Here is a 17,073-nt window from a genome sequence, read left to right on the forward strand (position 1 = left end):
GTTAAGTACCTAGAGCCTTGAGTAAATTCAATGACCCAGCCTCCGCTGCTCTCTGGCGAAGAGAAGATCATAAGACATAGGAGCAGAAATTAGGCCATTCGGCCCATCGAGTCTGCTCCGCCATTCAATCACGGCTGATAAGTTTCTCAACCCCATTCTCCCGCCTTCTCCCCGTAACCTTTGATCCCCTTACCAATCGAGAACCTATCTATCTCAGTCTTAAATACACTCAATGACCTGGCCTCCACAGCCTTCTGCGGCAATGAGTTCCATCGATTCCATAGAATAGAGAATTCCAAAGACTAGCGACCCTCTGAGAGAGGGGAAAAAAATTTCTCTTCAGCTCCGTCCTAAACGCTAGACCCCCTTACTTTGAAACTGTGCCCCCCCCCCAAGTTCGAGACCTCCTATGAGGGCCAACATCCTCTCAGCATCAACCCTGCGTAGCACACCCCGACCTCCGGATCTTATATTTTCAATGCATATGCAAGTGGTGAGGGTTCTTGCGCATCAGTGACTTGCAATTTGGACCAGGCGCCACACCACGCTTTGAGGACCGCCCCCCCCACAAGTTTCACTCACTTGTACGCGTCGTACACGTCTTGCTTTGGCAGGCAGGTGTCCGGGTGCTCCTCCAGGTGGTTCCTGATCCAGTTGCAGGCGTGCATCTGGTCGGCGGTGCTCGAGGAGAACTGGTCGCTGCTGGTGATGCCGGAGCTGAAACCGAAACCGGGGCACAGACCCGGGGCGAGGGAGGGACCGTGAGAGAGACAGAAACCTGGACCGCACGCTCGAATCGGCTTGAGAAATCAAAGCAAACGGCGGACGGCATTTCCGGCGGGAATCGCAAGGCAACAATCTGAAGCGCGGCGGCAGTTCGGGGAGGCAGGGTCAAGATGGCCGTCACTCGTTAGCACGGAGGGGGACTCTCTTCCACAAATGGTAATCAATGCTCGATCGATAAGATTAAATTGGCTATCGAGTGTTTTTTTTTTAGCCAAAAGAAGGGGTCAATGTTAATTGTATGTTGCATATATTGTTAACATGCACAGGTGAAGGGCGCTGTTTAGTTAAGTACCTAGAGCACTTATAAAGAGAGACCGCTTGGACCCTGGGTTGGTCAGTATGAGGCAGACAAAGGTAATGCTGCATTCTGTAAATAAACCAACCAGCAAGAAAAATATTTGTGTCCAGCTTCATACTTTCACCATCTGCCTTGGGATCCATTTATAAGTTAGGTCACAAGGTCAGCCACAATCTCGTTGAAGGGCGGTTCAGGCTCTCAAGGGGCCAAATGGCCTCCTCCCGTTCCAATCTTGAGGTTCAAAAGAACCAGAGTCGGGGGGGAGATGAGGAGAGTTTATTTTTCTGTTGTGATCTGGAAGGCGCTGCTCGAAATGGCGGTGGAAGCAGATTCAATAGGAAATTACAAAAGCCTCAACTGGATAAAAGGGAAAGATTTGCAGAGCTTTGGGGGCAAAATTGGAGGGGGACGGCGGGTGGTGGGACGAATTTCAAAGAGCTGGCACAGGCATGGGGTGACATGTGTGTGAGGGGCCAAACTATTCAAGTGGAATATTTGCCAAGGCTCCTCGGTATTGAGAATGAGGAGTTCAGAAGTCTCCGAGCACCGGAACCTCATGCCCGTTCAACACATTTTTCAGCGTCTTGCTGATAAATACCTTTTGTCCCCATGGCTGCGACCTGAAGGCAGCTGTAAGTAGAGGTAGAGTTTCTCTGCATCTGAAAACCCTTTGACTTCTTGCTATAAACAAATTGAGAGAGAACAAAGGAGAAATGATCAACTCTTCCGCTGAAGGCTTCGCGACTGCTGCAGTCATTAAAGCATCTATCCTTCATTTATACCGTGTTCAGCTGTGGGCTCTGAGTCAGAGATGGTGGGTTTGAGTCCCCACTCCAGAGACTTGAGCACAAGAATCCATCCGACACTCTCAACTTCAGTATTGAAGGAGTGCCGCACTGTCGGAGGGTCAGTACTGAGGGAGCGCCGCACTGTCGGAGGGTCAGTACTGAGGGAGCGCTGCACTGTCGGAGGGTCAGTACTGAGGGAGGGCTGCACTGTCGGAGGGTCAGTACTGAGGGAGCGCCGCACTGTCGGAGGGTCAGTACTGAGGGAGGGCTGCACTGTCGGAGGGTCAGTACTGAGGGAGTGCCGCACTGTCGGAGGGTCAATACTGGGAGAGCACTGCACTGTTGGAGGGTCAGTACTGAGGGAGTGCTGCACTGTCGGAAGGTCAATACTGGGAGAGCACTGCACTGTTGGAGGGTCAGTACTGAGGGAGTGCTGCACTGTCGGAGGGTCAATACTGGGAGAGCACTGCACTGTTGGAGGGTCAGTACTGAGGGAGCGCCGCACTGTCGGAGGGTCAGTACTGAGGGAGCGCCGCACTGTCAGGGGGTCAGTACTGAGGGAGCGCCGCACTGTCGGAGGGTCAGTACTGAGGGAGCGCCGCATTGTCGGGGGATCAGCACTGAGGGAGCGCCGCACTGTCGGAGGGTCAGTACTGAGGGAGCGCCGCACTGTCGGGGGGTCAGTACTGAGGGAGTGCCGCACTGTCGGAGGGTCAGTACTGAGGGAGCGCCGCACTGTCGGAGGGTCAGTACTGAGGGAGCGCCGCACTGTCGGGGGATCAGCACTGAGGGAGTGCCGCACTGTCGGAGGGTCAGTACTGAGGGAGCGCTGCACTGTCGGAGGGTCAGTACTGAGGGAGGGCTGCACTGTCGGAGGGTCAGTACTGAGGGAGCGCCGCACTGTCGGAGGGTCAGTACTGAGGGAGGGCTGCACTGTCGGAGGGTCAGTACTGAGGGAGTGCCGCACTGTCGGAGGGTCAATACTGGGAGAGCACTGCACTGTTGGAGGGTCAGTACTGAGGGAGTGCTGCACTGTCGGAAGGTCAATACTGGGAGAGCACTGCACTGTTGGAGGGTCAGTACTGAGGGAGTGCTGCACTGTCGGAGGGTCAATACTGGGAGAGCACTGCACTGTTGGAGGGTCAGTACTGAGGGAGCGCCGCACTGTCGGAGGGTCAGTACTGAGGGAGCGCCGCACTGTCGGGGGGTCAGTACTGAGGGAGCGCCGCACTGTCGGAGGGTCAGTACTGAGGGAGCGCCGCATTGTCGGGGGATCAGCACTGAGGGAGCGCCGCACTGTCGGAGGGTCAGTACTGAGGGAGCGCCGCACTGTCGGGGGGTCAGTACTGAGGGAGTGCCGCACTGTCGGAGGGTCAGTACTGAGGGAGCGCCGCACTGTCGGAGGGTCAGTACTGAGGGAGCGCCGCACTGTCGGGGGATCAGCACTGAGGGAGCGCCGCACTGTCGGAGGGTCAGTACTGAGGGAGCGCCGCACTGTCGGAGGGTCAGTGCTGAGGGAGTGCTGCACTGTCGGAGGGTCAGTACTGAGGGAGCGCCGCACTGTCGGAGGGTCAGTAGAGGGAGTGCTGCACTGTCGGAGGGTCAGTACTGAGGGAGTGCCGCACTGTCGGAGGGTCAGTACTGAGGGAGTGCCGCACTGTCGGAGGGTCATTACTGAGGGAGTGCTGCACTGTCGGAGGGTCAATACTGGGAGAGCACTGTACTGTTGGAGGGTCAGTACTGAGGGAGTGCTGCACTGTCAGAAAGTCAGTAATGAGGGTGCGCTGCACTATTGGAGGGTCAGTACTTAGGGAGCGCTGTATTGTCAAAGGGTTAGTATAGAGGGAGTGCCGCACTTTCAGAGGGTCAGCACTGAAGGAGTGCTGCACTGTCAGCGGGTCAGTACTGGGGGAATGCCGCACTGTCAGCGGGTCAGTACTGAGGGAGAGCTGCACTGTCAGAGAGTCAGTACTGAGGGAGCGCTGCTCTGTCGGGGGGTCAGTAATGAGGGAATGCCGCACTGTCGGAGGGTCAGTACTGGGGGAGTGCTGCACTATCGGAGGGTCAGTACTGAAGGAGCGCTGCACTGTCAGAGGGTCAGTACTGAAGGAGTGCTGCACTGTCGGAGGGTCAGTACTGAGGGAGCAGCGCACTGTCGGAGGGTCAGTACTGAGGGAGCGCCGCACTGTCGGAGGGTCAGTACTGAGGGAGCACCGCACTATCGGAGGGTCAGTACTGGGGGAGCGCCGCACTGTCGGAGGGTCAGTACTGGGGGAGCACCGCACTGTCGGAGGGTCAGTACTGAGGGAGCGCCGCACTGTCGGAGGGTCAGTACTGAGGGAGCGCCGCACTGTCGGAGGGCCAGTACTGAGGGAACACTGCACTGTCAGCGGGTCAGTACTGAGGGAGCGTCGCACTGTCGGAGGGTCAGTACTGAGGGAGCGCCGCACTGTCGGAGGGTCAGTACTGAGGGAGCACCGCACTATCGGAGGGTCAGTACTGGGGGAGCGCCGCACTGTCGGAGGGTCAGTACTGGGGGAGCGCCGCACTGTCGGAGGGTCAGTACTGAGGGAGCGCCGCACTGTCGGAGGGTCAGTACTGAGGGAGCGCCGCACTGTCGGAGGGTCAGTACTGAGGGAGCGCCGCACTGTCGGAGGGTCAGTACTGAGGGAGCGCCGCACTGTCGGAGGTGCCGTCTTTCAGATGAAACGTTAAACTGAGGTCCCTGTCTGTCCTGTCAGATAGGTTTGTTACCCTTGAAACAGAGTAGATTGAGGGAAGGTTTGATAGAGGCGGACAAGATTATGACAGATTTAGATAAGATAGATAAAAAAATGCTGTTCCCATTAGCTGATGGTACAAAGCCTAGGGGGACACAAATTCTAGGGTTTGGAAAAGAGATGCTTGGGCGAAATGAGGAAGAATTTTTGTTTTACGCAGTGAGTGGTAATTTTAAAAAATTCTTTCATGGGAAGTTGGCGTCGCTGCATTTGTTGCCCATCCCTAATTGCCCCTTGAACTGAGTGGCATTTCGGGGGGGGCAGTTAAGAGTCGACCACATGGCTGTGGGTCTGGAGTCACCTGTAGGCCAGACCGGGTAAGGACGGCAGATTTCCTTCCTTAGTGAACCAGGTGGGGTTTTTACGACAATCCATGATGGCTACCATGGTCACCATCGCTGAGACTATCTTTCCAATTCCAGATTTTATTCATCGAATTTAAATTCCACCAGCTGCCGGGGTGGGATTTGAACCCATATCCCCCAGAGCATTAGCCTGGGCCCCTGGATTACTAGCCCCACCCCGCCACCATCTCCCCCAGTGACCCGGGACTCGCTGCTTACGAGGGGTGGAAGAGGAGACGATGAATATTTTCAAAAGGAAATTGGACGAAACGTGTGAGAGATGAGCTTACGAGGATCGAGCCGGGGGGCGTGAATGGGACTGACTGGATTGCTGTGCAGAGAGCTGGTGTGGACTCCTTCTGTGCTATGATCACTCAACGACATCAAAGATGGGGGAGGGAGTGGCATGGGGGGGGCGGGGGTAGAGAAAGAGGGTATAAAACCGAAAGGGCACTTACCAGAACATTATCCACTTTCAACTGAATGTTTTTGCTGCAGGAATGGGAGCAAACACAGAGAAAATTGTTAACTGGAGGCTCTGCGCATACAACGCCTTTTTTTTTTAATTCATTCATGGGATGTGGGGCATCGCTGGCTCGGCCAGCATTTATTCCCCATCCCTAACTGCTCTTTTCACAATCAGCCACATGGCTGTGGGTCTGCAGTCACACGTAGCTTTCCTTCCCTAAAGGGCATTGGTGAGCAACCATCGGCAATGGTTTCACGGTCACCGTCAGGAGTTTTAATTCCCGGTTTCTGCCGCGTTCAAATTCCGCCAAGTGCCGTGGTGGGATTCGAACCTGGGTCCCCACCAGAGCCTTACCCTGGGTCTCTCTGAGATTACTAGTCCAGCGACAATGCCGCTACGCCACCACCTCCCACAAACGCAGTGCTGATCGGGGAGAGGGGGGGGGCCACCGAACGGCAGGAAGCTGGGGAAAGAGCGAGGTTCTCGTTCCGGGAGTTGCCAACGGTAGACCCTGTTCCCGTCTCCAGCTGCTTTGCCTTCTGAGTGCCACCCCACGTCGTGGGCAGCCTGCACGACTGCACTAGTCCCAGCGGGTAACATCTGCCCAGGATGTTGAGAGCTGGTTAGAGTGGGGGGGGTGGGGGTGCAGACCAGCATGGGAGATTGAGAGTCCCCTCCACCACCCCATTCCCCAGCTGGCTGCGGGGTGGGGTGGGCGGGGAAACAATCTTGACTGCGAGCATCTTGTTGCTAAGCATCGCCATGGAGGGTGGGCATGTTGCCCGCTTATTCTGGGCACTTACAGCAGAGGGCACCCGCCCCAAATCACATCCAGACGTGGTGAGGGCGTGTGGCCTAGACTGGCACATTGACCCCATTGCTGCCGTGCCACTCTCAAACACTCGAGTCATCAGAGGAGCCTCCTCTTGGCACCTCCTGCTCCCCCAGGGAAACAAACCTCAGCAGTGAGGTGGAGAGGAAAGGAAAAACCACTCCCCCCGAACCCCCACCCAACCCCCATTCCTTGACCGCTCCCCACCCAGCGCCAACAACGGGCGGGCTCTGAGCAGCTGAAATTGCCTCTTACGTGATGGTGCCCTTTATCTTGTGCAGCAGAGTACTGGGCTCCCCGTCCACCCCCTCCGTGTCTGCTGCTGTCAGGCTCGATCGATTCGGAATCTGCGGCTGAGGCTCCTCCTCCTCCATCAGATCCAGTCTCTAGGAGAAATAGCACGACACGGGGGGTCACTGAGGGTGACGGAGAGAAAGAGAGAGAGGGACACAGCGAGAGAGAGAGAGAGAGACAGAGAGAGAGAGAGAGACAGTGAGAGCGAGAAGAGAGAGGGACAGAGAGAGGGAGATAGAGAGGGACAGGGAGAGAGAGAGGGGGAGAGAGACAGTGAGAGAGAGAAGAGTGAGAGAGAGGGACAGAGAGAGAGAGACAGTGAGAGAGAGAGACAGTGAGAGAGAGAAGAGCGAGAGAGAGGGACAGAGAGAGAAGAGCGAGAGAGAGGGACAGAGAGAGAGAGAGAGTGAGAGAGAGAAGAGCGAGAGAGAGGGAGAGAGAGAGAAGAGCGAGAGAGAGGGACAGAGAGACAGTGAGAGAGAGAAGAGCGAGAGAGAGGGACAGAGTGAGAGAGAGAGACAGAGAGGGACAGAGAGAGAGAGAGAGATAGAGAGGGACAGCGAGAGAGAGAGAGAAACGCTGAATGGGACTAACACAGTCCAGGTCTGCGGGCAGTGTTGGCATTGTCTTTCTTTCTGCATCAGTTAACAAAACTTTTACTGACACACTTTTACCCCTTTTTAAATAAAAGTACTTTCCTTCTATTCCCTTGATTCTCTCCTTGATTTCAAAACCCTGTGTCACGACTCACTGGGGACAGTGCGCTGTAATATCGAGCCCCACTGCTCCCCAAGCAGCGACTAATGTGAAAAGTTTGGCTAAAGCCACCAGATTGCCCCAATTCTACCTAACTGTTTAATTCGGGTTAACAGGATACAAGCACCAGGTTTGTAAACTTAATAAGTAAATAACTGTTTATGAAACAAATTGTCTTTAACTAGCGGCAAAAGAAATATGAACTGCTGACTTCTAGCTCGATCACTTAAACTCTAAGATAAAAGCAAAATACTGCGGATGCTGGAAATCTGAAACAAAAACAGAAAATGCTGGGAAAACTCGGCAGGTCTGACAGTGTCTGTGGTGAGAAAAACAGAGTTAACGTTTCGAGTCCTTGTAACTCAAAGAGTCAAAAGGACTCAAAATGTTAACTTAAACTCTACCCCCTAAGCCCGTTTTCATGCAGACACACACGTATAAGACACACTAAACATGGATTTTAAGGGTGAGATGAAACAGCTCAATAGCACCAACCCGGAGTACAGGATTAGAGGGGTTGATTTTGACTGATGTTTTCCAAATTCCTTGCAGTTTGTTGTTGATGACACGAGGTTTTCTCCCAGCAATTTCAGTCTGTGGTTTACTGGTTGAAAAACTTGCTTTTCAATGTCTCTACTGGTGATTTTCCCCTTTTCCTCTTGACAGGGGTTTTCAGAGAAAGCAGGTTACAGAGGTATGAGGGATAGCCAGCTAGCTATTATGGTAGAATTGCTGGAATTTTACAAACACAAGAGAGAGAGGTTTCAGGTCTTCCATCTTTGCAGGCTGGGAGCTGTTCTGTCTGCACTGTTGCCAGACAAAACCCTGGTCACCTGGTCAGGAGCCAATTCAAATGCTGTCGTTAGGCAGTTCCCCCTGGTCCAGAACTCCTTTCCGGCACCATCCTGTTCTCTGAAGGCACTCTATGTTCCAGGATAGCAACACTGTAGATATTCCTCATCCTGCTCCAGCGAACATGTCTTTCAACTGCAGCCATGGCAGTTTTTAAAGTCACAGTCCAATTTTACAGCCACAATCCAAGAAATTTTTTTTAAAAAGCTTCTTTACAACATGGATTTTAAGGGTGGGATAAAACAGTTCAATAGCACCAATTCCAGAGAACAGAATTCGATGGGTTGATTTTGATTAACATCTTCCAAATTCCTTTCAGTTCTTGTTGACAACACGAGGTGGTCTTCCAGCCTTTCAGTATTTAGATCACTTGCTTTTCAATGTTTCTAACAGTGGTTTTCCCCTTTTCCTTTTTACAGGCATTTCCTCAGAGACAGAGATGTGAGGATAAGAGATTTTAGATGTTTTCTCTTTGCAGGCCAGGAGCTTTCTGTTGCCCTGGTACCATAACAAACCTGGCCACCAGGTCAGGAGCCAATTAAAATGCTGTTGTCAGGCAGCTCCCCTGGTCCAGGGCTCCTTTCTGGCACCATCCTGTCTTTCATGGCACACTCTGTTCTAGAACTGCAATATTGTATACGTCTCTCATCCTGTTCCAGTAGAAATGTCTTTCAGTCTGCAGCCATTGTAATTTTAATTCACAGTACAACAGAAATAAAAAGATAGGTTCCTTACATGCCTTCCACCCTTTAAAGGAATGAAACGCCATTTCAAAAATGCATTTCATCACAAGGTGCGTGACACATGGACAACACAACACGAGACTTACTTTCATTCATCCTCCCCCCTTATACTTATTTCAGTAACTTACACCCGGGACAATGCATCCGCGATCACATTATCCTTACTGGCAATGTGAACAATCTTTACATTGAATGGACGGAACAATAGACTCCATCTAAACAGTCTCGCATTTCCAGTTTTAAACTTTTCAATGAATGCCAGCGGATCATGGTCAGTGTAGATTAGTGTTTCTTTGTTATCGTGTCGGACATAAACTCCAAAGTGTTGAAGAGACAACAACAATGCTCGCGTTTCTTTTCCTGCTGTAGAGTTCTTCCTCCGATATCGATTTAGGTTCTTGGTAAAGTGCCCCACCGGCTTCTCCTATCCCTAATTTATCATTGTGTAATAAGACTGCACCTCCCCTCAAGTCGCTAGCATCAACTGCCATTTTAAAAGGTTTGGTAGAGTCAAGGGCGGCCAGCACTGGTTCATTTATTAAGATTGCCTTCAGCTTTTGAAAGGCCGCTTGGCATTCTGCTGGCCATACCACTTGTGCCTGTTTTCTTAACAAATTGGTGAGAGGTACAGCTACTGTGCTGAAGTTAGGCACAAACGTCCTATAAAACCCACACATTCCCAAAAACCTCATCATTTCTCGTTTGGTTTTAGGAACGGGGAATTCTATTAGAGCGTTCACTTTTGCTGTTCTTGGCAACACTCGACCCTGTCCTACGATGTGACCTCGGTGAGTCAACCTTGCTTTTGCAAATTCGCTTTTGGCCAGATTTATGACTAAGCCAGCCAACTGCAATTGCTTAAACAGGTCCTCCAATTGCTTTACATGTTCTTCCCATGTGTTACTATATATTATGCCATTGTCTAGATAAACCACACAGTTAGGTACTTCAGCTACAATTTGATTCATAAGTCTCTGGATTGTAGCTGGGGCGTTTTTAAACCCAAATGGCATGACTAGACATTGATACAACCCACTTGGTGTAACAAAGAAGGATATTTCTTTAGCCCTTGAAGTTAATGGCACTCACCAGTACCCCTTCAATAGATTAATTTTATAAAGAAATGAGGCACTGCCAACCCTATCGGTGCAATCTTCTAACCGAGGAATCGGGTACGAATCTGTCCTCGTTACCACATTCACTTTCCGGTAGTCTATATAAAATCTAGTGGATCCATCTGGCTTAGGAGCCAGCACCACCGGTGAACTCCAGCTGCTTTGGCTGGGCTCAATCAATTGATTTTCCTGCATATATTGGATCTTTGTTTCTAACTGAGCTTGTTTCTCTAGTCTCAGCCAATAATGATGTTGTTTTATTGGCGCTAAGTCTCCTGCGTCCACGTCATATCTGGCTAACGTAGTACACCCAGGTATTTCCCCACAAATTCTCTTATACTTCCTAGGTAACCTTATTAGATCTTCCCCTGGTCCTTTCTCTAAATATGAGAACACAGAGTCTAACTGTCCCAGTATTTTCGCATTGGCTAGTCGAATTGTAGGAGGTTCGTTTTGTGCACTGTCTACTTCTCCTTCTACCTTACTCTTACTGTCTCCGTCATCCTCCACTACTCCTACCACCTGGCACACTTGCTCTGTCTTATCATCTTCCCTGCGATGATATTGCTTCAGCATGTTTACGTGACATTACCGTTTCTTCTTCCTACGCTCTTACGGAGTACCTATCGACTAAGTCACTTTACTAACTCTCCCAACCATCTTGAAGGGGCCACCAAATTTCGCTTTCAGAGGTTCACCCTGCAAAGGTAATAATACCAATACTTCGCCTCCTGCTTGGAACGTTCTAGTTGGAGCATGTTTGTCCGCCCATTCTTTCATTTTGGCTTGGGAAATTTTCGATTGCTCTCGAGCTACTTTGCATGCTCCTGTGAGTCTTTCTAGGAACATGGACACGTAATCCAACATGGCTTTCTGCTTTAGGAACTTTTCCTTAATCACTTTTAATGGACCTCTTATTTCATGACCACAGATCAATTCAAATGGACTAAGTCCAGTAGATTCATTCGGAGAATCTCTGGTAGCAAATAGTAAGAAATCTAATCCTTTATCCCAATCCTTTGGGTATTCATGGCAATAGGTCTTAATCATGGTTTTGAGAGTCTGATGATATTTGTCTAAAGCTCCCTGTGTCTGTGGGTGATAGGCGGTAGACTTTATTTGTTTCATACCCAAACTGCTGATTATATCCTGGAAAATTTTAGACATGAAGTCAGAACCTTGGTCAGATTGTATTTCAATTAGTAGACCATAACAAGTGAAAAACTGAGTTAACTTTTCCACTACCACCTTAGTTGTAATTGTTCTTAAAGCAATAGCTACTGGAAATCTGGTCGTCATATCCATGATTGTAAGGATATACTGATGTCCTGCTTTCGTTTTGGGTACTGGTCCTACACAATCTACTAATACCCGACTAATACCCATACCAGTTTTTGAGGAACCATTCAAAGGTGCTGGTTTGATTACACGTTGAGGTTTACCTACCATCTGACATGTATGACATGCTTTACAAAATTGCACTACGTCCTTATGAAGTCTTGGCCAGGAAAAATGGCTGTTTATCGATGGTTGGTTGGGTTTTCCATATTCCTACATATCCTACCATAGGAATTTTATGCGCTGCTCGCAATATCTCCTTACAATATTTGGGCAGTAGCACTATCCGATGAACCACCGTCCGTTCCTCAGCAGCAACTTTGCACTCTCTCATCTGAGCTACAGTTTTAATGTAATAGCACTCCAGAACTCCTTCAGCCTTGGCTTCAGTGTGAGCTGACTGTGCTAACTTGGTTGAACTCTGGATCTGCTCTCTGGCCCTCAATTAATGAAGGCCTGCCAAACACTTCATTTGAATTATCCTCATCCTTAACAATAAAGATAAAGAAGCATGCAGAGAGTCGTATAACCTCGTCCGGGAAGATAACAACGATGTCAATTGGGTTATTTTTAAATACGACCTTATTGTTCCTGATTCCCAAGGCACAGAATACAAGGACTTTAAACTTCAATGCACAAATGACTGTATAGGTTTTGGCTACTCCAACATCTGCTTGTGATATTACTTTGACCTCTGGTGATGGACTTTGTTTAGCCATTGCTCTGGTCACCACCCACGATGGAAAAATACCAGGGACTTGTTCCTGTAACTGTTCCGTCTCTTTAGCCTCTCTTGGACTTTCCATAGTTATGGGCGACGCTATAACCATCACTCCTGCCAAATCATTCCCCAGGAGTAAATCAACTCCATCCACGGGTAATTTCTTAACCACTCCCACAGCCACCGATCCAGACAGCAAATCACACTCCGACTGCACTTTGTACAACGGAACCGGGATATACTCTCCACTTATCTCATTTACCAATAGTTTAGCTTTCATTGAACTCTCTGCAGGGAAAGCTAGGTCCTTCTCCAGCAAAAGAGTTTGAGTGGCTCCTGTGTCGCTTAATATGGTTATGGTTTAGCTGCACCATTTGATGAAAAAGGGGTTTTCTTTACTTTATATCTCTCATTTACCTTTTTCACTTCACCTGCATTCACAACAGTGTTTATCTCCATTCCCTGTTTGTACTTAAAGCTACAATTTGACCCAAGGCATTTTCTTTTTGATTTACCTTTTCGGACTCACTCTTACGAACTCCAGTGGGTCTCATGGGCTTCTCTCGCCACTTCCAGCATTCTGAACGAATGTGTCCCACTTTATTACAATGGAAACACTTAGGCCTTAGAGTTTCACCTCAACCTTCAGTACCTTGCTTCCTGGTCTGGGGAGGAGATCTCAAGGTATTCCCAGCTATCAATTCTTTACCCTGACTACTTGCCTTCCTTTCCCTTTCTTTCCCACTTTCTATCCTTTTCAAATTTATGGGGGTGATGGAAAAAAGGTTTCGTTTCATGGTTCAGCTCATAATCGTCAGCCATTACTGCTGCCTGTCCAGCAGTTGCAACCCTTTAATCTTCAACATGTGTAAAGAACATATCTTTTTATTTCTGATGAGACTGTGGATTAAAATTACAATGGCTGCTGTTTGAAAGACATGTCTACTGGAACAGTGTGAGGGATATATATACAATGTTGCTGTCCCGGAACAGAATGTGCCATGAAAGACAGGATGGTGCTGAGGAGGAGTTCAGTCTAACGGGGAACTGCCTGGCCACAACATTTTTGTTGGCTCCTAACCAGGTGACCAGGGTTTGTGTGAGAGCAGTGCAGCAGGAAAAAAGCTCCTAGCCTGAAAAGAGAAAGAACCTAAAACCTCTTTCTCCTCTGTGTGTAAGATTCCAGTAATTCTACAATGATAGCTAGCTGTGTTTTTCTCTCATACCTCTGTGTAACCTGCTATCTCTCTGAAAACCCCTCTCAAGTGCTCAACCAGTGAACTTAAGACTGAAAGTGCTGAAAAGATCACTTTGTGTCACCGACAAAGAACTGTAAGGAATTTGGGAGACATCGATCAAATTCAACCCATCGAATCCTGTACTCTGGAATCGGTGCTATTGAACTGTTTTATCCCACCCTTAAAATCCACGTTTTGGAGTTGATTTACCCCTGGAGAATGGTTTGGCAGGAGTGAAGGTTATAGCGTCGCCCATAATTATGGAAAGACCAAGAGAGGCTAAAGAGACGGAACAGTTACAGGAACAAGTCCTTGGTATTTTTCCATCGTGGGTGGTGACCAGAGCAATGGCTAAACAAAGTCCATCACCAGAGGCCAAAGTAATATCACAAGCAGATGTTGGAGTAGCCAAAACCTATACAGTCATTTGTGCATTGTGTGTGTGTATGTGTATGTGTGTGTGTGTGTAGGGGTTTGAGAAGGGGTAGAGCTTACGTTATAGTGTTAGGAATCAGCAGTTCATATTTCTTTGTTGGTGACATGAGGTGGTCCTCCCAGCACGTTCAGTCTTTCAGTTCACCGGTTGACCGCTTGCTTTTCAACGTCTCTAACAACGATTTTCCCCTCGACGGGGGTTTTTCAGAAAGGCAGCAGCTTATAGAGTTAGGAGGGGAAAGAAAAACAGCTAGCTATTATTGTAGACATGTCCTCCACACTGCAGCCATTGTAATTTTAATTCACAGTCCAAGAGAAATAAAAAGCTATGTTCTTCACGTGTTTAAAGGTCAGATGTCGCAGACTCGGCTTATACTCCCTTGAGTGTGGAAGATTAAGGGGTGATCTAATCGAGGGGTTTAAGGCGATTAAAGGCTTCAAAAGGGTTGACAGAGGGAACCTATTTCCTCTGATTGGGGGCGGGGAGAGAGGGAAAAAAAGAGTCCAGAACAAGGGGGCAGAACCTTAAAATGAGAGCCAGGCCGTTCATGGGTGGCACTTCTTCACACAAAGCAGAGAGGAAATCTGAAACTCTCTCCCCACCAAAAGAGCTGTTGGGTTGGGGGGGGTTGGGGGGGGGGGGGGGGGGGTAATGGGGTGGGGTTGGGGGAGGTTGTTGGCGTCAATAGGCATGAAGAAACTAGAAGTTCAGGTTCCTAATGCCAGTCTTCAGGAACATTCACATGGAGGGGCAAATACAGTCCTGGTGCCTCCATGCTTAAATCGTTGAACGCTGTAGAGAGACTGATGGTACGTAATGGTGCCAAAGATCAGAGATTTACCTACTACGCAGGATTGAGGCCAGGTACACTTCCCCTGCACTCCAATAAATCCAGATTCACAAGTAACCATCTTAGGATAGTGGCTAAGCCCTTGGACAACGTGGCTCAGTTGCTGGCGCTTCTGTCTCTGAGTCACCGGGTTCCGAGTACAAATCCCACTGCAGAGGATTGAGCAAAAAAACCCGTCCAACACTCCCAGTGTCAGTACTGAGGGAGCGCCGCACTGTCGGAGGGTCAGTACTGAGGGTGTGACGCACTGTCGGAGGGTCAGTACTGAGGGAGCGCCGCACTGTCTGAGGGTCAGTACTGAGGGAGCGCCGCACTGTCGGAGGGTCAGCGGAGGGTCAGTACTGAGGGAGCGCCGCACTGTCGGAGGGTCAGTACTGAGTGAGCGCCGCACTGTCGGAAGGTCAGTACTGAGGGAGCGCCGCACTGTCGGAGGGTCAGTACTGAGGGAGCGCCGCACTGTCAGGGGGTCAGTACTGAGTGAGTGCTGCACTGTCGGAGGGTCAGTACTGAGGGAGTGCCGCGCTGTCGGAGGGTCGGTACTGAGGGAGCGCCGCACTGTCGGAGGGTCAGTACTGAGGGAGCGCTGCACTGTCTGAGGTGCCGTCTTTCAGGATGAGACGTTAAACTGTTGTCCCATCTGCCCTCTTGGGTGGATGTAACATATACCATGGCCGCTGCTGGAAAAAGAGCAGGGGGGCAGGCGGGGGCAGGGTGGGATGGTGGGGGTTGTAGGAGTTCTCCCCTGTGTCCTGGGGCCAATATTTATCCCTCAACCAACATCACTAAAAAAAAAACCAGACGATCTGAGTCATTATCACATTGCTGTTTGTGGGATCTTGCTGTGCGCACATTGGCTCCCGCGTTTCCTACATTACAACAGTGACCACACACTTGAAGAGGTGACTCATTGGCTGTGAAGCAATCTGGGAACTAGTGTCATGAAAAGGGCCATAAAGATGCCTTTTTTTCCAATTCCGCTCTAATTAGCAACCACTTGCATTTATGTAGCGCCTTTAACGTAACGAAACGTTCTGCAGTACTTCGCAGAATTCTGTTCATCAAATTTCTGACAAAAATCTGACACCGAGCCACGGGAGAAGATATTAGGGACAGGTGAAAAAAAACGCTGGGGCAAAAAGGTCGGTTCTTAAAGTGAGTGTCTTAAAGGGGGAGAAAAGCATCGAGGTTTAGGGAGGGAATTCCAGCACAAGCCCCTAGTTGTTGAAGCCAAATGTAGCCTCCCTGCCTAATGCCACCATGGATCAGTCAGACTAGAAAATTCTAGAAACTCAATTGCCTGTTTCGGTGGTTCTCGCACTGGGATGTGTAAACTCCTGGGCGCATGCATGCACTCATGACCGGAGCTAGGAGAGTGTGCGGCCATCACTTGTACAGTCAGAGTGGACTAGCTGTCTCACCATGTAAGGAACACTGAACGTGGGACAAAGATTGCTCAACGCCATTTGCCACTTATTTAGATACTAAAGCAGCCCACGCCCGCACGCAGCCAGACCTGGACAACATTCAGGCTTGGGCTGATAAGTGGCAAGTAACATTCGCATCACACAAGTGCCAGGCAAGGACCATCTACGACAGGAGAGAATTTAACCACCTCCTCTTGACGTATAACATTAGCATCGCCGAATGCCCCACCATCAACATCCTTGTGGTTACCATCGACCAGACACTGAACTGGACCAGTCATGTAAATACTGTGGCTACAAGAGCAGGTCAGAGGCTGGGAATCCTGCAGTGAGTCACTCACCTCCTGACTCCCCTAAGCCTGCCACCATCTACAAGGCACAAGTCAGGAGTGGGATGGGATACTCACCACTTGCCTGGATGAGTGCAGCTCCAACAACACTCAAGATGCTCAACACCATCCAGGACAAAGCAGTCCCGCCTGACTGCCACCCTATCCATCACCTTAAACCTTCACTCCCTCTACCACCGATGCACAGTGGCAGCAGCGTGTGTACCATCTACAAGATGCAAAGCAGCAACTCCGACAGCACCTTCCATGCCCGCAACTTCTATCACCCAGAAGGACAAGGGGCAGCAGACACATGGGAACACCACCGCCTGCAAGTTCCCCTCCGAGCCACTCACCATCCTGACTTGGAAATATATCGGCCGTTCCTTCGCTGTCGCCGGGTCAAAATCCTGGGACTCCCTCCCTAACAGCACTGGGAGTGTAACTGCACCACGCGGGCTGCAGCGGCTCAAGACGGCTGCTCTGCACCACCTTCTCGAGGGGCAATTAAGTCACTAGATGGTCGGTCGGTCAAAAATCCTGGAAGTCCCCTCTTGACGGTACCGTGGGTGTACCTACACCACATGGGGTTCAAGGTGGCTGCTCGTCACCGCCTTCTCAAGGGGCAATTAAGTCACTAGATGGTCTGTCGGTCAAAAATCCTGGAGGTCCCCTCTTGA

The 17,073-nt window shown here is 50.0% G+C and overlaps 1 protein-coding gene across 1 annotated transcript in view; it reads right to left on the reverse strand.

Moving 5' to 3' along the window:
- The window catches only part of LOC144672238 (DNA-binding protein Rfx5-like), a 24,787-nt gene extending 11,425 nt beyond the window's left edge, over positions 1-13,362 (reverse strand). The window contains exons 1-5 of the mRNA XM_078534078.1: positions 12,632-13,362; positions 6,553-6,683; positions 5,455-5,488; positions 1,683-1,765; positions 583-717 (exon numbers count right to left, since the gene is read on the reverse strand). Of these exons, the coding sequence (XP_078390204.1) occupies positions 583-717; positions 1,683-1,765; positions 5,455-5,488; positions 6,553-6,683; positions 12,632-12,670 (422 nt within the window). The 5' untranslated portion in view covers positions 12,671-13,362. The remainder of the gene's footprint in view (positions 1-582; positions 718-1,682; positions 1,766-5,454; positions 5,489-6,552; positions 6,684-12,631) is intronic.
- Between the last annotated feature and the right edge of the window lie 3,711 nt (positions 13,363-17,073).

Source organism: Cetorhinus maximus, chromosome 36 (assembly GCF_964194155.1).
Source record: "Cetorhinus maximus chromosome 36, sCetMax3.hap1.1, whole genome shotgun sequence".
Classification (NCBI taxonomy): domain Eukaryota; kingdom Metazoa; phylum Chordata; class Chondrichthyes; order Lamniformes; family Cetorhinidae; genus Cetorhinus; species Cetorhinus maximus.